This window comes from Calonectris borealis, chromosome 1 (assembly GCF_964195595.1).
Source record: "Calonectris borealis chromosome 1, bCalBor7.hap1.2, whole genome shotgun sequence".
Classification (NCBI taxonomy): Eukaryota; Metazoa; Chordata; class Aves; order Procellariiformes; family Procellariidae; genus Calonectris; species Calonectris borealis.
This window is the reverse complement of record NC_134312.1, coordinates 220,830,346-220,844,998: the sequence shown is the minus strand read 5'-3', so window position 1 is coordinate 220,844,998 and position 14,653 is coordinate 220,830,346. Positions and strand designations below refer to the sequence as shown.

The following is a 14,653-nucleotide window of genomic DNA, read 5'->3' as shown; positions in this document are numbered from 1 at the left end:
GGATGGGGGACAGGGACAAGGGGGGGGGGACAGGAGGATGGGGGGGACAGGGCTGGGGACGGGGGGGGTGGGGGCCTGGGGACAAGGACACGAGGTTGGGGGATAGGGACGGGGGGGGACAGGGACAAGGAGGAATGAGGGGGACAGGGACGGGGGGGACAGGGACAGGACGGGGCGGGATAGGGACAAGGAGGAATGGGGGCGACACAGGGACAGGACCGGGGAGGACAGGGACAGGATGGGGGGACAAGGACAAGGAGGAATGGGGGCGGCACAGGGACAGGACGGGGGACAGGAACAAGAAGGAATGGGGGCGACACAGGGACAGGATGGGGGGACACAGGGATAGGACGGGAGGGACACAGGGACAGGACGGGGGGGACACAGGGACAGGACGGGGGGGACAGGGACAGGGAGGGGCGGGATGTGGGGCCGTGCCGTGCCCGCAGCATCGCGGCGGGGACTCCGCGGGCCGGGGCTGGCGCTGCCCCCCCGCTGCCCCGGCCCCCCGGACCGCTGCCCCCCCGCTGTCCCGCTGCCCGGAGCCCCGGTCCCACGCGGGGGCGGTGCCGTGGGGGCGGGCGGTGCCGCACAATGGCGGCCGGGGCGGGGCCCGGCCGGGGCCTGGAGTGCGGGGCCGCCGCAGCGCCGTGAGCGGGGCCGGGACGGGCCGAGGGGCGCAGGGGCCGTGGGGCTGGCGAGGGGCACCGCGACGCTCCGGCGGCCGGGCGGGCGCAGGGCCCCGCGAGGCGCCCACGGCCTGTGGGGCGGGGGGACAGACGGCGTGTCCCCCGTGGGGCGGGGGCGGTGGGGGGGCCGTCCCGGGGGGGCGCGGAGGCGCCGGCGGGGGCCGGGGGGTGCGGGGGGACCCCAGCCCGGCAGTGCCCGGGACACGGGGGGGGATCAGCGGGGTCCGTGGGGCGGGAGGGTGCCGCGGGCGGGAGGGTGGGTGCCGTGGGGCAGGCAGGGGCTTTGCGCGGGGTCCACCGCTGTGGGTGAGGGTGCTGCGCTGGGGTGCAGGGCAGAGCTGTGAGTCGCGGCGGCGTGTGGGGGTGGGCTGGGGCAAGCGTGGGGCTGGCTCTGGGCACCCAGGGACTGTGGGCATGGTCGGGAGTGGGGGACCCCCCTGTGCACCCCAGGGCATGTGGGGCTGAGGGCGGTGGGTCCTCTGTGGGGTGAGCGGGCTCCTGTGTGCCCAGCGTGTGGGGCAGCCGTGGGGCGTGATCCTGCAGGACTGGGGGTTGTGTGGTGCCGTGAGGCTGCCCCGGCCCCGCTGACCGTCCCTGCCCCCAGGCTGAGCGCCGTGGGGCCGCGGGGACGCCGCCATGGCCAAGCGGGAGGCCAGCGCCAGCCCGGTGGTGCGGCAGATTGACAAACAGTTCCTGGTGTGCAGCATCTGCCTCGACCGCTACCGCAACCCCAAGGTGCTGCCCTGCCTGCACACCTTCTGTGAGAGGTGAGACCCTGGCCCGCTGCGCCCCATCTGCGCCCCCGGCCCCGCTGCGCCCCATCTGCGCCCCTGGACCCACTGCAATGTGCTGTGTCCCAGGCCCGGCAGTGTCCCAGCTGTGCCCCCAGCCCCACTGCACCCCACTGCATCCCCTCTGTGCCTTCAGGCCATGCTGCATCCCCACTGTGTCCCCAGTGCATTCCTCCTGTGCCCCGCTGTGTCCCTGGCCCCCACTGCATTCCCACTTCATCCCCGCTGCATCCTGCTGCATCCTCACCGCGCCCCTGGGCCTTATGTGTCCTCACTGTGTCCCCATTGCATCCCTGCTTTGCCCTGCTGCATCCCTGCGCCCCACTGCACCCTGACTGCGCCCCACTGCATCCCCATGGTGCCCCTGGGCCTTGCTGCCTCCCCCCTGCATCCCTGCTGCATCCCCACTGTGCCCCCAGCCCCACTGTGTCCCGCTATGCCTTGCTGCATCCTACTGCATCCCCCAGCTTGCGCCCCTCCGCTGTGCTCCAGGCTCTGTTGTGTCCCCCTGCTGTGTCCCACTGCACCCCTCCAGCACCCCCTCATGCAGCTCCTGCAGGAGGAGAGCTGGGGTCCCTGCACCCCCCGGCATTCGCACAGCATCCCTGCTGCGCTCCACTGCCCCTCGCCGCATCCCCCCAGCATTCCCTGCCTGTACCTCCTGCAGGATACGAGCTGGGGCTGCTGTGCCCCACTGCACCCCAACTGCATCCCCTCTGCACCCACACGGCACTGCACTGCATCCCCGCTGCATCCCCACTGCATGCCCACTGCACCCACACGGCACTGCACTGCACCCCAATTGCATCCCTGCTGCCCCCACATGGCACTGCACTGTACCTTCACTGCACCCCCACTGCACCCGCACAGCACTGCACTACATTCCTGCTGCATCCTTGCTGTGCCCCACTGCATCCCCATGGCATCCCCACTGCATCCCCCCTGCATCCACATGGCACTGTGCTGCATCCCACCTGCATCCCCACTGCACCCACACAGCACTGCACTGCATCCCTGTTGCATCCCTGCTGTGCCCTGCTGCATCCCTGCTGCACCTTGTTGCACCCACACTGCATCCCTGCTGCGCCCTGCTGCCTCCCAGCTGTGTAGCACTGCACTCTACTGCACCCCACTGCAGGTTGCACCCCCACTGCACCCCACTGCATCCCCCGAGCATCCCCCAAACCCACAGCGGTAGTGGAGCCGCCCTCCTCAGCCCGCCCTCCCCACGCATCCCCTGACACCCGCCATGGGGCAGCCAGAGCCCCCCTCTGTCCCCCTGACCCCCCGCAGCTGGGGGTGAGCCAGGGCCCCACGGCACCCCTGCGCCTGCCTGCCCCTCCCCAGAGAGAGATGAGGCTGAGCCCCCCTGCACCCCCAGGGGTGGGGAGCCAGGGCCCCCCTGCACCCCATGGCCGCCTTCCCCATACACGCCTGCCCGCGTGGGGGCCGGGACCCCACTGCCCCCCTGCTTCTCTGTGAGGGCTGTGCAGCCTGTGCCCCCTGAGCCCCCTGCTGCCCCCCACCCCGCTCGCCCCCATGGGCTGCTGCAGCCGGGGCTGATCCGGCGCTGGTGCCCACCGGTGTGGGGTACGTGTGGGGGGGGGGGGGGGGGCCAGGGGCTGCGGCCGCGGTCGTCAGTGGTGGGCTCTGTACTGATGTCTGCTCTCTCTGTGCCCCCCCAGAGACCTCCCGACCCCTGCCGCCCCCTCCCCCTGGAGCCTCCCTCCCCCCCCCGGCTCTGCCCCAGTGCCGCCCCCAGCCTGGCCCCTCCTGGCCTCTCCCCTTCTGTCCATCTGTCTGTCCGCCCCTCTGGGCTCTGGCAGCAGCTTCTCATGGCACCGCAGTGCAGACCTTCTGTCCATCTGTCCTACCGTCTGTTTGCCCCTCCGGCCCCCACCCTCGCTCCTGCACCCCAGTGTGCAGCAGTGTAACCCTCCTGTCCGTCTGTCTGTCCCGCTGTCTGTGTGTCCTACTAGGCCTATCCCTCTGCCCCTGCCCCACGTACCCTGATGTACTGCCCTCCTGTCTGTCTGTCCCACTGTCTGCCTGCCCCTCCGGCCCTGTCCCTCTGCTTCTGTCCCGCACACCCCGGCCCCTCCTGTCCATCCATCTGTCCCTCTGTCCCCGGCCCCCCCTCCCTGCTGCGCGCAGGTCCTGACCCTCTGGTTGTCCCCGTTCGCCCCAGGTGTCTCCAGAACTATATCCCGCCCCAGAGCCTGACCCTCTCCTGCCCCGTCTGCCGCCAGACCTCCATCCTGCCCGAGCGCGGCGTCGCCGCCCTGCAGAACAACTTCTTCATCACCAACCTGATGGAGGTGCTGCAGCGGGACCCCGAGAGCTGCGGCCCCCACCCCGGCCGCGGCCTGGACCCCGTCAGCGCTGTCACTGGCCAGCCCCTCTCCTGCCCCAACCACGAGGGCAAGGTGGGTTGCCCCGGTGGGCGGGGGCCTGGGGGGGCTGCAGGGGTCTGTGGGAGCTGCAGCGGGGGGCTGTGGGGGTCCAGGGACTGGGGGGCCATCACAGACCTGAGTGCCCATGTGCAGGTGATGGAGTTTTACTGCGAGCCATGCGAGACGGCCATGTGCCGCGAGTGCACGGAGGGGGAGCACCGGGAGCACGTCACCGTGCCGCTGCGCGATGTGGTGGAGCAGCACAAGGCAGCCCTGCAGCAGCAGCTGGATGCCGTCAGGAGCAGGTATGGGGAGCGGGGGCCAGGGGGCCGGGGGGGGCCGGGGCTCTGCTGGGGGTCTTCTCCGGCAGTGCCTGCCCCGCGCCCAGCACCGGTTCCTCTGCAGGCTCCCGCAGCTGGCGGCGGCCATCGGGCTGGTGTCAGAGATCAGCCAGCAGCTGGTGGAGCGCAAGAATGAGGCAGTGTCGGAGATCGGCAGCACCTTTGAGGAGCTGGAGACAGCGCTGCGGCAGCGCAAGGGGCTGCTGGTGCGGGACCTGGAGGCCACCTGCGGGGCCAAGCAGAAGGTAATGCCCCTGTGCTGCCGTGTCCCCACACCACTGTTCTGTACACTGCCATGCCCCCACACCGCTGTGCCCTGCACTGCCGTGCCCCCGCACCGCTGTGCCCCCGCACCACCATTCTCCACACTGCTGTGCCCCTGCACCACTGTGCCCCCACTCCGCCATGCCCCCATGCTGCCATGCTCCCACACCGCCATGCCCTCACGCCGGCGTCCCTCCCCTGTGCCTGCCCATTGCCCCTGCCCGGCTCTTCCTGAAAAGGGTGAACATGCCCTGGCCATGCCAAAAGTGCTGGCCAGCCCTCCCTCCGGGCAGCAGGGCTCCCGGCGCAGTGCCGCGGGAGCCGGCTGGAGCCGTGGCCAGGGTTCGGGTGCCGGTGAGGGTACCGGCCCGACGGTGAGGGTGACCTGCCCCGTCCCAGCAGGTGCTGCAGGCGCAGCTGGACGCCCTGCGCCAGGGCCAGGAGAGCATCCTCAGCAGCTGCGCCTTCACCGAGCAGGCGCTGCACCACGGCACCGCCACTGAGGTGCTGCTGGTGAAGAAGCAGATGAGCGAGCGGCTGAGCGAGCTGGCCAGCCAGGAGTTCCCCGAGCACCCCCACGAGAACGCCCAGCTCGACTACGTGGTGGAGACTGAGGGCGTCCGCAAGTCCATCCTCAACCTGGGCGTGCTGATCACCACCAGCGCCACAGCCCACAAGACGGTGGCCACGGGCGAGGGGCTGCGGCATGCTGTGGTGGGGCAGCCCTCCTCGCTCAGCGTCACCACCAAGGACAAGGACGGGGAGCTGGTGCGCAGCGGCAGTGCCAGCCTGCGCTTCCAGGTGACAGCGCCGGACGGTGGCGCGGCCGAGGCGGAAGTGCAGGACAACAAGAACGGCACCTATGAGCTGCTCTACACCCCCCGCGCCGAGGGTGACTTCCTCCTCTCCATCCTGCTCTATGGGCAGCCCATCCGTGGCAGCCCCTTCCGCGTCCGTGCTGTCAAGGCCTCCGACGTGCCCCCCTCTCCCGACGACGTCAAGCGCCGCGTCAAGTCGCCCAGCAGCGGGCACATCCGGCAGAAGGCCGTCCGGCGCCCTTCCAGCATGTACAGCAGCGGCAAGAAGAAGGAGAACCCCATTGAGGACGAGCTCATCTTCCGCGTGGGTGAGCGGCAGGGACGAGGTGGCGGGGGTTCCCCAGGGCAGACAGGCCCCCCCGCCCCTCTGACCCCCCTGCTCCGCTGCAGGAAGCCGTGGCCGGGAGAAGGGGGAGTTCACCAACCTCCAGGGCATCTCCACCTCCAGCAGCGGCCGCATCGTGGTGGCCGACAGCAATAACCAATGCGTGCAGGTAGGACCATGGCCCCATCCCTGGCCCCGTCCTGTCCCCCGGCCTGGCTGACCCTCCCCCACTGCCCCCCCAGGTGTTTTCCAACGAGGGGCAGTTCCGGCTGCGGTTCGGGGTGCGGGGCCGGTCCCCCGGCCAGCTCCAGCGCCCGACTGGCGTCACCGTGGACATGAACGGGGACATCATCATTGCGGACTACGACAACCGCTGGGTCAGCATCTTCTCCCCTGAGGGCAAGTTCAAGGTGAGGGGGCAGCGGCCGGGTGGGGGGGCCAAGGCTCCACACCCAGCCCTGACACCCCTCCCCGGCCGCAGACCAAGATCGGGGCCGGGCGGCTGATGGGCCCCAAGGGCGTCGCCGTGGACCGTAATGGCCACATCATCGTGGTGGACAACAAGGCCTGCTGCGTCTTCATCTTCCAGTCTAACGGCAAGCTCGTCACCAAGTTTGGGAGCCGCGGCACGGCCGAGCGGCAGTTTGCAGGTACACTCGATGGTAATACACCGACTGGCAAGTCCCCTCTTCCTTACTGCATGCCTTTGGCTTCCCGCTGCGCCGGGGCCGGGCTGGGATGGTGAGTACCGCACACCTTGCTGACGGCGGCTGGTGCCCAGCTGGCACCAGGACACCTGGGGCTGCTCTGGGGCTGGGGCTGGGGTCTGGGTTTGGGTTCTGGGCTCTGGTTCTAGTTCTGGGCTCGGGTTTTGGTTCTGGTTCTAGTTCTGGTTTCTAGGCTGGGACTCTGGGCTCTGGTTCTAGGTTTTGGTTCTGGGCTCTGGGTTCTGGGCTCGGGTTTTGGTTCTGGGCTCTGGTTCTAGGTTCCGAGTTCTAGGTTCTGACTTGGTTCTGGGCTCTTGGTTGTGGTTCTGTGCTCAGGTTCTCGGTTCTGGTTCTGGCTGTGGGCTCTGTCCCTGTGGGTCGGGGCTCTGGGGTCTCGGTCCGTCCTCAGCGCTGGTCCCGCCGTGGGGCCGGGTGCCCCCTCCAGCCGCGGGGGGCTGCGCACCGCCTGCGCTAACCCCCTTGTGCTGGCCTCACCAGCTGCTCGCGTGGCACTAACCTCACTAACCGGGCACCAGGGCCGTGCCACCCCCTCTCTGGCGTGGGACTGAGGGGTGTCCCCCTGTCCCCATGGCACTGGCGCTGTGCCAGGCCGGGCCCCCCATCCCCGTCCAGGGCTGAGTCCCCCGTCCCCATCCTGGGGCTGAGCCCCCTCCCTTCCCCAGGGCCCCACTTCGTGGCGGTCAACAACAAGAATGAGATCGTGGTGACTGACTTCCACAACCACTCGGTGAAGGTGAGTGCCGCCGCGGCAGGCAGTGGGTGGCCGCCGGCGTCCCTGGCTCTGTGCCATCCCCGCGCTCCCCGGGGCTGTACCTGCTGGCGCCGGCACTGTGTGCAGGGACAGCCCGCAGTGACCTGCTGTCCCCAGGTGTACAACGCGGACGGCGAGTTCCTCTTCAAGTTCGGGTCCCACGGGGAGGGGAACGGGCAGTTCAATGCCCCCACGGGGGTGGCTGTCGACGCCAACGGCAACATCATCGTGGCCGACTGGGGCAACAGCCGCATCCAGGTACCGGTGCCGGCACCGCAGCCTCACGCTGCCCCAGGGGCGACCAGCCCTGCAGCCCACGGGACCCCTCTGCCCCCCATGTGGCCTGGTCCTGGGGGGTGCTGGGCCAGCACTGTCCCCTCCTCATCCCATCCACGTCCCCGTCCCCATCCCACTGCAGGGAGCGGGTCCCACAGGCAGCCCGGGCGCAGGCAGGGGACGGGGCTTGTGGCCCAAGCGCTGAACCACGCGCAGGGCAGGGGCGGCTCAGCAGAGTGGGGACAAGGTGCCAGCATGCCAGGGGCCATTGGGGCAGGGGGGCTCCCCGGGGCGGTGGGGTGCCTGGGCAGCAGCGGCAGTGGGGACGTTGGGGACAGCGTGTCTCCGCACATCCTGCAGGTCTTCGACAGCGCGGGCTCCTTCCTCTCCTACATCAACACGGCCGCCGACCCCCTGTACGGGCCGCAGGGCCTGGCCCTCACCTCCGACGGACATGTGGTGGTGGCTGACTCCGGCAACCATTGCTTCAAGGCCTATCGCTACCTGCAGTAGCCACCGCGGGGACGGGGACGGGGACGCTGCCAGTGCCGCGCCAGGATGGTGCCCGCAGGCCCCCTGGGAGAGCACCTGCAGCGAGGTGCCCCCAGCGATGGCTGCCCCACAGCCATCGCTGCCCCACAGCCATTGCAGCCCCACAGCCATCGCTGCCCCCCAAGCGCCGCCCCAGCCTTCATGTGCACTTTATCCTGGGGGGCGGCCAGGCGCAGAGTGGGGGCGAGGATGGGTCTGGCTGGGGTGGGGGCTGCCTGGGGGCCGTGGTCACGCCCTTCCTCCTGCCCCACGGCAGGGCCGGCAGCCCCACTGCCCCTGCTGCCGGGGGTCCTGAAGGCACATAGGGGCGTGTGGGGCTGGGGGAGCTGCCGAGCAGGGCTGGGGGCCGTGGGGGCTGCCTTGGGGCCGTGGTCACGCCCTTCCTCCTGCCCCACGGCAGGGCCGGCAGCCCCACTGCCCCTACTGCCGGGGGTCCCGAAGGCACATAGGGGCGTGTGGGGCTGGGGGAACTGCCGAGCAGGGCTGGGGGCCGTGTGCGCTGCCTGGGGCTGTGGGACAGCTGTGGGGTGGCTGGTCCCGGAGCACCGCGCCCCACAGGGGCTGCCCCCCATCGGCCCCTCTCCCCCAGCACTGCGGCCCTGCTCCCCCGGCTCAAGCCCCGGCTGTGGGGCGACCACGCGTGCCTGCCTGCCCCACGGCGGGGCTGTGTGGGGCTGCGTGGGGCTGCTGCCGCACGCTGACAAACTGTATGTACAAAATAAAGTATTCTGGAAGTACCCTGCCCCCTGGCACTGCCAGCCCCACGGTGGGGTGGGGGGCGGTGGAGCTGGTGGGAGCAAGGGCAGCTCCCACCCCATAGACCTACGTCACGGCTGTGGCACCACCTTCATCGAGGGTCCCTGGGGCAAAGCCTCGCCAGGAGTGGTGGTGGGAGCCCCTGTCCCAGGGGCTGGGGGTGGTGGGCAGGGGCCCGGCACCGGCACCAGGGGAGGTGGGGGCTGAGCCGGGCTGGGTGCCGCTGATGTGCTCCTGGAGACCCTCGGGCACACTGCAGGGCAGTGGGACCCCCAGGCCGCGGCAGACACGGGCAGTGCCAGTCAGAGCGGGAGTGGGTGCAGCACCCGGAGCTCCCCAGCACCACTGGATGCCTGCCCGGCACAGCCTCCTGCGGGCGCTGACCCGTGGTGCAGGGACAGGGTCAGACTGGTCCATACTGGGAGTGGGGACTGGGTCAGACTGGTCCATAGCGGCCCCGGCAGCAGCGGGGTCTGTGCTCCCCCTCCCCGCGGGGCTCTGCACCCCAGGACGTACACCCCACGGGGGGGTGCCCCCCGTCCCATGGGAGGTTCGCCCCCGCGCAGGGGCTGCCCCCCGCTCCCCCGCCTATGGGGCACGTAACCGCGGGATGTGCGCCCCATGCATGAGTGTGCCCTCTCCCCGGGATGTGCACCCCGTGTGGGGCAGCACCCTGACCCCCCTCTCCGCCGCTGGTGTTCCCAGCTGCCCCAGGCACGGAGCCAGGCTGACTGCCCGCTCCTGCCTGTCCCTGCCCGTCCCTGCCCATCCCTGCCCGCGGCCGGTGGCCAGAGCAAACAGGCGCCGTGGGGCCAAGGCCCTTCCCAGCACCGGGCGGGCGGGGGGGCTGCTGGGAAGGGGCTGGGACGAGGCCAGCCCCTGCCCGCTGCACCCCCGGGCCCCCGCACCCTGCTGGTGGGAGCCCCCTCCCCAGCCCCACCGCACCGGGGGCTGAGCCCCTCCTCAGCTCCATCGTGTTGGGGTCTGAGCCCCACCACGATCTGAACCCCCCTCCCCAGACCCACCCTGTCAGGGTCTGAGCCTCGTCAGAGTTGGACCCTCACCCTTGTTCCTGCCACAAAGGGGTCTGAGACCCGCCAGGGTCTGACCTCCGACCCCAGCCCTGCTATGTCAGGGGTTGAGCCCCACTAGGGTCTGACCCCCGTTCCTGCCCCATCAGACCCTCACCCAGCCCCAGCCCCACTGCGTTGGGGTCTGAGCCCCACTGGGGTCTGACCCCCAGCCCTGCCGCATTGGGGGCTGAGCCCTGTCAGGGGCTGGGCCCTGTTGGAGTTGGACCCTCATCCTCGTCCCTGCCCCGTTGGGGTCTGACCCCCGTCCCCAGCCCTACTCTGTTGGGGTCTGAGCCCCAGGAGGGTCTGGGCCCCATTGGAGTCAGACTCTCACCCCTGTCCCTGCTGTGTTGGGGTCTGAGCCTCATCGGGGTCTAATCCCCCTCCCCAGCCCTGCCATGTTGGGGGCTGAGCCCTGCTGGGGGCTGAACCCCCGCGTGGGGGGTTGAGACCTGTGAGGGTCTGAGCCCCATTGCAGTCAGACCCTCACCCCTGTTCCTGCCACGTCAGGGTCTGACCCCCGTCCCCAGCCCCGCCGCACCGGGGGCTGAGGCCCTGCCGTCACCCCCAGCAGGGTGTGAGCCCCATTCCCCCCCCCAGCCCCCCGCTGTGGCTCCCTGTGCTGCCCCTGCTGGGTTGGGGGGCGATGACAGCGGGGTCCTGCCCCCCCCATGCACTGCCCTGTCCCTGTGCCGTGTCCCCCCCCGCCCCCCCGCACGGACGAAGGTTGCGTGGGGCGGGCTGGGTTGAGCAATGGGGCAGGGTAGTTGTGCAACGGCCCCTCCTGCCCCATATAGGGCCCCCTGGCAGGGGCCCCAGGCACACCATGGGGGTCCCCACAGCCACCCTCTGCCTGGCCTGGGCCCTGGCCCTGGGTTGTGCCTACCCCCTGTGAGTGGGGCGGGGGGAGCATGTGGGGTGCTGGTGAGGGGTGTGGGGCGCTGGTGAGGGGTGTGGGGCAGGGGGTTGCTGTGGGGGTGGTAGTGGAGCAGCTGGGGGTGTGAGGCAGGGGGGTATTGGGGCAGGGGGCTGCGGAGGGCTGTTATGGGGGCGGGGGGGTTGGGGTGGGCGGCTGCATGCCAATGTGGGGCTGTTTGGGAGGGCTGTGCTGTGAGCCCATGGTGCTGCCTGTCCCCAGGACCCACAGCAAACCGGAGGCAGCTGGAGGAGAGCATCACCATGGGGCTGAGTCCCCCAACAACGACACTGGTGAGAGCCCACGGGATGGGGGAGGAGGGGGCAGAGTCGCGTGTGGGGCACAAGGCGCGTGTGGGGCACAAAGGTGTATGTGGGGCATGGCAGGTGCTGTGGGGCAGTGGGTGGGACGTAGGGGGTCTGTCTCGGGGATCCGCGCCATTCTGACTCCCCCCCAGACCTGGCCCAGCTCTGCGCGGACGAGGGTGGCTTCGACGCTGCCACGCTCAGTGAGAATGGCACCATGCTCTTCTTCAGAGGTGGGGCTAGGGGGCACGGGGGAGGGCATGCTGCGGAGCATGGGGCTGGGGAGACATGGGGCTGGGGGGCATGGGGCATTGGTGGAAAATGGGGTCTAGAGGAAATGGTGGGAGATGGGGACTGGACAGGGGGTGGGGCGAAATGGGATATAGGGGGGCAGGGGAATGGAGTTTGTGGGGCTGGGATAACTGGGGGGCGGGACATGTGAGAGGGGGGATGATGAGCCTGGCGCTGGGAGGTTGGGGGGGAAATGGGGTGGGGAATAGGTCTGGGGAAGATGGGGAGGGGATGGGGGGAAGATGGGGTCCATGGGGGCAGATCACAATGGAGGGCCTGGGGGGGGGGGGAATGGGGGTCTGGATAAACGTGGAGTGGGGTGGAAATGGGGCCCTGGGGGACAACGAGGGGTGGGGGGGCTGTGGGGTGTTCTGGGGCAGGGGGCTGTGGGAGCAGGGTGTGGGGCAGCACCATGGGCCCCCGCCACTGCCAGCCGTGGGGCTAGCCGCTGTCCCTGCCCAGGCGAGGAGGTCTGGGAGAGCTCCCCACGGGGGTCCCGGCCCCACGCCCGCCCCCTGGTCACGTCCTGGCCCGAGCTGGGGGGCCCCATCGAGGCGGCGCTGCGCCTGCACCGCCAGCAGCACCCCCAGGAGCACCAGAGCCTCTACCTCTTCCAGGCATGGCTGCGGGTGGGGGGTGGCGGGCAGCGAGTGGGGGTCCCGGGCTGGGCGGCCCCACACGCCACCACAGGGGGCCAGGCGGGCAGCTCGGGGGTGGGGTCTCCCCCTCTGCTCAGACCCCCGAGCGGGTCCATGGGGCTGGCTTGTGGGGTGGGTTCTCGGGGCTGCTGGGAGGGACGGGCCCTGGGGTCCCAGCTTGTGGGCCAGATCTGGGGGGGTCTTGTCGTGGGGGGGGCTCCTGTCCTGGGGGTCTCCCCCCAGGTCCAGCCCCACGGGGCTCCCTGGGCTGGTGCCCGTGGGTCTCAGCCCGTGGGGCATCTGCAGGGCGAGCAGGTCTGGGCCTACGCTGGGGGGCAGCTGCGTCCTGGCTTCCCCCGGCGCGTGGGGGACGAGTTCCCGGGGGTCCCCGGGGGGCTGGACGCCGCTGTCGAGTGCCACCCTGAGGAGTGCGGCGGCGAGACTGTCCTCTTCTTCAAGGGTGAGCGGGGGCCGGGGTCAAGTGGGGGGCGAGAAGGTGATGGCCAGGGGGCTGCTGTGGGGTGCAGAGGGGCTGCCATGGGGTGCGGAGGGGCTGCCGTGGGGCAGGGCTGGGAGCTGCACCCAGGTGGTGCCATGGGGCGGCAGTGGTGGGTGCGCAGAGGGGCTGCCGTGGGGCGGCGGGGCTGTGGAGGGCATGGGACTTAGGTGCTGGGAGCGGTGCCGAGCCGTGCCAGCGGTGCCGTTGCCGCGCGCAGGGGACACAGTGTACTCCTTCGACCTGGCGCTGCGGGTGACGAAGCCGCGTATGTGGCCGGGGCTGGGCCCCTGCGGCGCTGCCCTGCGCTGGCTGGAGCGGTACTACTGTCTGCGGGGGACCCAATTCCAGCGCTTTGACCCCCTCACCGGCGAGGTGCCCCCCGGGTACCCCCGCGACCTCCGCGACTACTTCATACCCTGCCCGGGCCGAGGTGAGCGCCTGGCCACCCCCCAGGGACTCACGGGCACCCCAGGGACCCTCCTGGGGACCCTCCTGGGGAATCTACACCGGGGACCCTCTCCCACTGGGCCCCCCGGGTGACCGGGCACCCAGCCCCACAGCAGTAGAGGGGCCCCAGAACCCCACACCAGGCTGCCCTGGGATCTGGCCCCTGCTGCCCATCCTGTGCCCCCTGCCCCTGCCCGCAGCGCCCTGGCCCCACTGCCAGCGCTGCCGCTGCCGGCAGGGCACGGGCAGGGGAACGCCTCGTGGGGGGGCGCCAGTGACCGCTGCAGCGAGATGCCCTTCCAGGCCCTCCTCTCCGACGACACCGGACGCATCTACGCCTTCCGCGGTGAGGGGTGGCAGGGGGCTGGGGCTGGGGCTGGCTGTGCCCGCGGCACTGCTGGGGGCTGTGGGTGGCCGTGACCATGGCAGTGCTGGGGGCTGTGGGGTGGAGGACTGTGGTCCCAGCCACTCTGTGGGGCCATGGAGTGTGGAGCTGGCTCTGCTGGGGGGGGGGGGGGCCGTGGTTGTGGCCGTGCCGTGGGGCAGGGTCTGTGGGGCAGGGCCACTGACGCAGCCTGCAGGGGGTCTTTCCTTCCGTCTGGACTCGTGGCGGGACGGGCATCACGCTTGGCCCCTGGGACAGACGTGGCCAGGGCTGGAGGGAGAGGTGGACGCTGCCTTCGCCTGGGACGGACGCACCTACCTGATACAGGTCTGGCCCACGGGGCTGCCATGTCCCCTGTCCCCGTCCCTGTTCCCCATGGGTCCTGCCCCAGCCCTGGCTCGCTGCCCCACCGGCCACCGGTGAGACCCCCCCAGGCCTGTGCCCGAGACAGGGCAGCTCAGGCACCTCAAATCCGGCACCGGGCCTGCTGGGGGACGTCAGCCCCCAGGACCAGGCACCTCAGGGGCGTCACCCCCCGGGACCAAGCACCTCGGGGACATCACCCCCCCACCGGGGCAGCCTGGGGACACGGCAGCGCAGCACTCTGCAGTGCCCCCCAGGCCGGGCTGCCCTGGCCCCCAGCCCCCTGTGGGATCCATCCCCAGGCCCTCCCCACCCCACAGAGCCCCCAGGCACCCCCTAAAATCCACCCCCGAGCCTGTCTCTGCCCGTCCCCAGCCACCCTGTCCTTGCCTGCTCCTTCCCCCTGCCTGTCCCTGCCCGTCCCTGCCCGCCCGTGGCCCACACTGTCCGCTCTCCCCAGGGCTCCCAGGTCTCCGTCTTCCTTTCGGAGCAGGGCCACCGGCGGGTGCTGGGGTACCCGCTGGCGCTGCAGGAGGAGCTGGGGGTCCCCAGTGCCGATGCTGCCTTCACCTGCCCTGGCTCCGCACACCTCTATCTCATCACAGGTGGGCAGCTGGTGCACCGGGACCCTCCGGTGCCGGGGTCTGTGCCGGGGCATGGGGCTGACGGGTGCTCTGCCGGCAGGGGATCGCGTTCGGCTGGTGGACCTGAAGCAGACGCCGCGGCACGCGGGCGAGCCGATGCCGCTGCCCCACGACCATGTGGACGGCGCCATGTGCACCGACAACGGCGTCTTCCTCTTCCGCGGCCCCAACTACCACCAGTACCCCAGCGTGGCCCAACTGCTGGGGGCCCAACAGCCTGCCCCCCCCCAGAGCATCACCACCCACTTCTTCCACTGCCCCCAGTGACCGGGGCCGGTGCTGCTGCACGGGCCCCCGCGGCACTGCTGGCACCGGGGCTCTGCTGGCCCCAGCCTGCCTGTGCCTGGGATGCAATAAAAGCCAGGGAGACCCCGAGATCCCCTCTGCTCTCTCTGGGGTGCTGGGGGG

General features: G+C 70.9%; 2 protein-coding genes across 5 annotated transcripts; both read left to right on the top strand.

Annotated features, from left to right (window-relative positions):
* Positions 1-1,240: 1,240 nt before the first annotated feature.
* TRIM3 (tripartite motif containing 3) lies at positions 1,241-8,665 on the top strand. Of its 4 annotated transcripts, none has more exons than XR_012672110.1 (11): positions 1,241-1,456; positions 3,669-3,906; positions 4,027-4,178; positions 4,279-4,459; positions 4,881-5,604; positions 5,687-5,790; positions 5,864-6,031; positions 6,103-6,362; positions 7,012-7,082; positions 7,218-7,358; positions 7,737-8,665. XR_012672110.1 is itself a non-coding variant. In XM_075140561.1 (11 exons), the coding sequence occupies exons 1-11, from the start codon at positions 1,326-1,328 to the stop codon at positions 7,887-7,889; spliced, it is 2,232 nt and encodes a 743-aa protein (XP_074996662.1). In that variant the 5' UTR covers positions 1,241-1,325; the 3' UTR covers positions 7,890-8,665. The 4 variants fall into 4 exon arrangements, 3 of the variants coding, with proteins under 3 accessions (XP_074996662.1, XP_074996661.1, XP_074996660.1); XM_075140561.1 differs by having other exon boundaries at positions 6,103-6,271; XM_075140560.1 differs by having other exon boundaries at positions 6,103-6,283.
* Positions 8,666-10,547: 1,882 nt separating this feature from the next.
* Positions 10,548-14,620, top strand: HPX (hemopexin). The gene is made up of 10 exons (XM_075140558.1): positions 10,548-10,648; positions 10,896-10,966; positions 11,131-11,211; positions 11,732-11,886; positions 12,214-12,367; positions 12,624-12,836; positions 13,092-13,199; positions 13,435-13,565; positions 14,062-14,206; positions 14,286-14,620. Exons 1-10 carry the CDS (start codon positions 10,584-10,586, stop codon positions 14,510-14,512), a joined length of 1,350 nt encoding a protein of 449 aa, XP_074996659.1. The 5' UTR covers positions 10,548-10,583; the 3' UTR covers positions 14,513-14,620.
* The last annotated feature ends 33 nt before the right edge of the window (positions 14,621-14,653 follow it).

Coding starts and splice junctions, on each gene's coding strand:
- TRIM3 (XM_075140559.1), top strand. CDS start 1,326: ATGGCCAAGCGGGAGGCCAGCGCCAGCCCGGTGGTGCGGCAGATTGAC. Junction 4,460..4,880: donor CCTGCGGGGCCAAGCAGAAG/GTAATGCCCCTG, acceptor CCGTCCCAGCAG/GTGCTGCAGGCGCAGCTGGA. Junction 6,032..6,102: donor CCCCTGAGGGCAAGTTCAAG/GTGAGGGGGCAG, acceptor CCCCGGCCGCAG/ACCAAGATCGGGGCCGGGCG.
- HPX (XM_075140558.1), top strand. CDS start 10,584: ATGGGGGTCCCCACAGCCACCCTCTGCCTGGCCTGGGCCCTGGCCCTG. Junction 12,368..12,623: donor GACTGTCCTCTTCTTCAAGG/GTGAGCGGGGGC, acceptor TGCCGCGCGCAG/GGGACACAGTGTACTCCTTC. Junction 13,200..13,434: donor ACGCATCTACGCCTTCCGCG/GTGAGGGGTGGC, acceptor CGCAGCCTGCAG/GGGGTCTTTCCTTCCGTCTG.